This window comes from Mirounga leonina, unplaced genomic scaffold (genome assembly GCF_011800145.1).
Source record: "Mirounga leonina isolate KUSES-001 unplaced genomic scaffold, KU_Mleo_1.0 Mir_127, whole genome shotgun sequence".
Lineage (NCBI taxonomy): Eukaryota > Metazoa > Chordata > Mammalia > Carnivora > Phocidae > Mirounga > Mirounga leonina.
In genome coordinates, this window is record NW_023270316.1 from 492,212 (window position 1) to 496,229 (window position 4,018).

Here is a 4,018-nt window from a genome sequence, read left to right on the forward strand (position 1 = left end):
GTGAGGGGCGGAGGTGGTGGGTGGAGGTGATGGCGGAGGTGAGGGGCAGAGGTGATTGGCGGGGGGGCGGGTGGAGGTAACCACGGAGGTGAGGAGTGGAGGTGAGGGGCGGATGTGAGGGGTAGAGGTGAGGGGCGGAGGTGGTGGGCGGAGGTGAAGGCGGAAGTGAGGGGCGGAGGTGAGGGGCAGAGGTGAGGGGTGGAGGTGAAGGTAGAGGTGAGGGATGGAGGTGAGGGGCAGTGGTGAGGGGTGGAGGTGAGGGATGGAGGTGAAGGCGGAGGTGAGGGATGGAGATGACGGCAGAGGTGAGGGGTGGAGGTGAGGGATGGAGGTGAGGGGTGGAGGTGATGGCAGAGGTGAGGGATGGAGGTGAGGGGCGGAGATGAGGGGTGGAGGAAACGGCAGAGGTGAGGGACGGAGGTGAAGGCAGAGGTGAGGAACAGAGGTGAGGGGCAGTGGTGAGGGGAGGAGGTGAGGGGTGGAGGTGAAGGCGGAGGTGAGGGATGGAAGTGAGGGGTGGAGGTGAGGGGTGGAGGTGAGGGATGGAGGTGAGGGGTGGAGGTGACGGCAGAGGTGGTGAGGGGTGGAAGTGAAGGCGGAGGTGAGGGGCGGAGGTGAGGGCTGGAGGTGAGGAGCAGAGGTGAGGGGCAGAGGTGGTGAGGGGCGGAGGTGGCGCGGGCCCTGAGTGTGTGTCCCCCCGCCCCCCAGCACATGAGCACGTAAAGGGCTCAGGATCTGCAGTCCGAGGAGCGAAGTCCTGGCGGTGCTGGTCAGGGGTGGGGTGTGGGGCCCGGGGAGCTCTGGTCGGGGCCTGGGCGCATTGACGGGACCACCCCTTACCCCCTGGAGAGAACAGGAAACGTGACAAAGAGCCGACTTTATAGACCGAGCGGGCACAGGTCTCCTGATGGGTACTAACGGCCAGTCTGTGGTGCCTGATTGCGTCCGCTTTACGGAGTATAATCTACATACCACAGAAGCCCGTTCCCAGTCACGGGGGTGAAGGGCCTGGACAGTCAGCAAGGAGCCCCACGAGGACCCCAGATGCACCCTGTGCCCTTTGCAGCCCATCTCCACCGCGGCTTGGGGAACACTGGCTGTCTGCGCTCACCTTTCCTAAATTTGCCTTTCCTAAAATTGCACAGCAACGGGCCCACCCACGGTTCCTCTCCGGGCCTGACACTCGCCCTCCCGCGGGCCGTGAGACAAGGAGCCACGGTGGGCCGCCATGTGCTTCTTGCCTGAGCCCATCAGGCTCATTCACACACAGAAAACCGGGGTTCTGGTCAGGCCGTGGTCAGTGAGCGCTCTGCGCTGGGGCCTCTCCCGCGGCCCGAGGCCAGGCCCCTACGCACGGTCCCACACCACGTTGCCTCATCTTGTTCTTCCGAGAGGTTGCAAGTCAGGAGAGAGAGCAGGTGAGCAGAGTCAGGGCGGACGTGCAGAGACACGGCAAGCTACGTGTTAGCCGTGTGAGGCCCTCTGCTCTCGGAAGACCGGGGACGTGGTTTGTTCTCCCAGCTGTCCCAGGACCGGAGTGGGCCTGCGGATGGACACACTAGGAGGCCCCGCAGAAGAAAGTGAAGGGCGTGACCTCCGGTGCGTCTAAAGACTACTGTTTGCACGGCCCCGCGATGCCCCCTCGGCCCTGGTTCCCTCACGCCCGGCCGACCGCCGTGCCTCGGAGCCGCCCGCACCTGAGCGGCGAGAAGAGGCTGGCTTTGCTCCGTTTGATCTGAACAGCAGATGCGGCCCCCAGATGCCGTCTATGGGCACACCTCTTCATTGTGCTTCGAGAAAACGGCGTCTTTCACAAATGGAAGGTTTGCGGCAACCCTGCCTCGAGCGAGTCTGTCCCGCGCTCACTTCATGTCTCTGTCACATTCTGGAGATTCTCACAGTATTTCAAACGTGTTCATTATTACTACAATTGTTACGGTGATCTGCGGCCAGTGATCACAACTCACTGAAAACCCTGAGGACGGTTGGCTATCAAGTGTTTGTTAATCAAGGTACGTGGACGATTTTTTCGACACACGGCCACTGCGCACTCAGGAGACTCCAGCTTGCTGTAAACGTAACTGTTATGAGCACCAGGAAACCAAGAAGTTCATTTGACTCGCTTGACCGTGGCATCTGCCTTATTACGGTGGTCTGAGCTGGACCCGAGAGGTCTCCAAGGTGAACCTGTATTTGTGGCCCTGGGGGCCGTAGCAGGAGCACCCCCCACTAGACTCTGGGGCAGACGGTGCGGAGGAGGGCATGGGGCCCCGGGCTGAGGGCACAGCGATGCGATGCCCACTGCCCCCTATTCAGAAAGGCTGACGGGCCAGACGGAGGGCTCGCTGGCCTGCAGTAGAAGCACGAACCGGGGGAGGGACTGGCTTGGTCGGGGGGGTTGCTGCGGGCTGCTCGTGGGGGTGGGTTTGGGGAGGTCCAGGCCCGGCTGGTCCTGAAACGCATCTTACTGTGGGAGGCTCCATGAGATGAGGACACCGTGTCCCCCCTCCTGCCCAGAAGGATTTACCACGAGAAGCCTCGTGCTCTAGGCCTGAACAGCGGCCGCCACACGGAGGGTGGTCACAGGGCGGCTGCCGGACACATGCTGAGTGCCCTCCTACCTTCTCTCCTCGGGCACGGAAGGGTCCTCTGGCTGCGATCATCTCATAGAGCGTGACGCCCAGGGCGAAGTAGTCCACCGAGAAGTCGTACTCCTCGCCCCGCAACAGCTCGGGGGCCATGAAACCTGCCGGGCAAGAACGGCGCACAGACTCAGTCAGACGCAGGGCCTGGTGGGGAGCACGCGCCCTGCCCGGGCAGGCGCGGGACACACAGCACCACACGCACGGCCGTGGGCTCCTCGCCCTGTCCCTTCTGTGGTGGGGCTGCCCTGTGCACCACGCAGTGGGGAGCAGCATCCCGGCCACACCGATACTTGGCGCCCCCAGTTGTCGCACCCCAAAATGCTTCCAGACATTGCTGAGCGTCTCTTTCGGGCAAAACTGCCCCTGGCTAAGCAGCACGCTGCCTCACGTAAGCGGGGAAGGTCCATCTCCCCGGGGGCACGCCACGGCAGGCGGGCACAATGGTGACCCGCGGCGTCACGGGCGTGTGTGGTCAGGCCCCTTCCTGAAAGGGCACGGAAGGACCCGTTTACGCCCACACACCCCAAAGAGCAGCCCAGACGCCCACCACTGCCAGATCTGTGCCACATTCGGGCGGGGAGCCCCGCACCCCTGAAAGCACATTCCGGGCCTCCACTCCCTAACTGCCACTGTTCGGAGCCAGCCGCGTGCGGGAAGGGCGGACGGGCCAGTCGCTGGGGCCCGCGGTCCAGCGCCCTGGGACCAGGGGTAGGTGTTACGGGCTGGGCACGGGCGGCCTCCGTGCCTGACGGCTCCAGACGCTCCGAGGAAGGAGCGCTAATGTGTCTGCTGATTTCTGGTCCCTCCTGGCCCTGATACACCATGCTCACAGCCAGTCTCCAAGAGGGGATGTGCTCAGCAACAGCAGTCAAGCTGATGTGACCACAGACTCACTTCTCCCCGTAGAGGCTGCCCGTGTGAAATTCCATAGACCCTCCTGGCCCTGGCATCCCTTCACCCCTTTGTAGGTCCCACTTTCCAGGAATGGCACTATTGTTCAGATGGCTCAGGTGCTGTAAGAAAGACATATTTAACAGCCTACCACTTCTAGATTAAAACAGGGTCTGGGAGAAAGGCACAGCAGGCCGCAGGGAGGGGATCCATTTCTGCAGCAAACACCCCAGTGGCGCCTCTGGTCTGCTCTCCAACTCAATCTGGGTAACACATCGTTTTGTATCCCGAGGACCTAATGCACCTGGGACAAAGTAAGCACCAGTAAACGTTTGTCACCTGAACGAGCAGGTGAGTGACTGAGTGCATGAGGGAGTGAGGGAATGAGTAAGTGAATGCGTGAGTGAACGAGTGAATGAGTGAGCCAGTGAGTGAGTGAGCAGGTGAGTGGGTGAGTGAGTGAATGAGTGAGCAGGTGAGTG

The 4,018-nt window shown here is 62.2% G+C and overlaps 1 protein-coding gene across 1 annotated transcript in view; it reads right to left on the minus strand.

Moving 5' to 3' along the window:
• Positions 1 to 4,018, minus strand: part of GRK1 (G protein-coupled receptor kinase 1) — a 13,466-nt gene that overhangs the window by 2,040 nt on the left and 7,408 nt on the right. Inside the window, exon 5 of the mRNA XM_035002921.1 lies at positions 2,622 to 2,746. Within this exon, the coding sequence (XP_034858812.1) occupies positions 2,622 to 2,746 (125 nt within the window). The remainder of the gene's footprint in view (positions 1 to 2,621; positions 2,747 to 4,018) is intronic.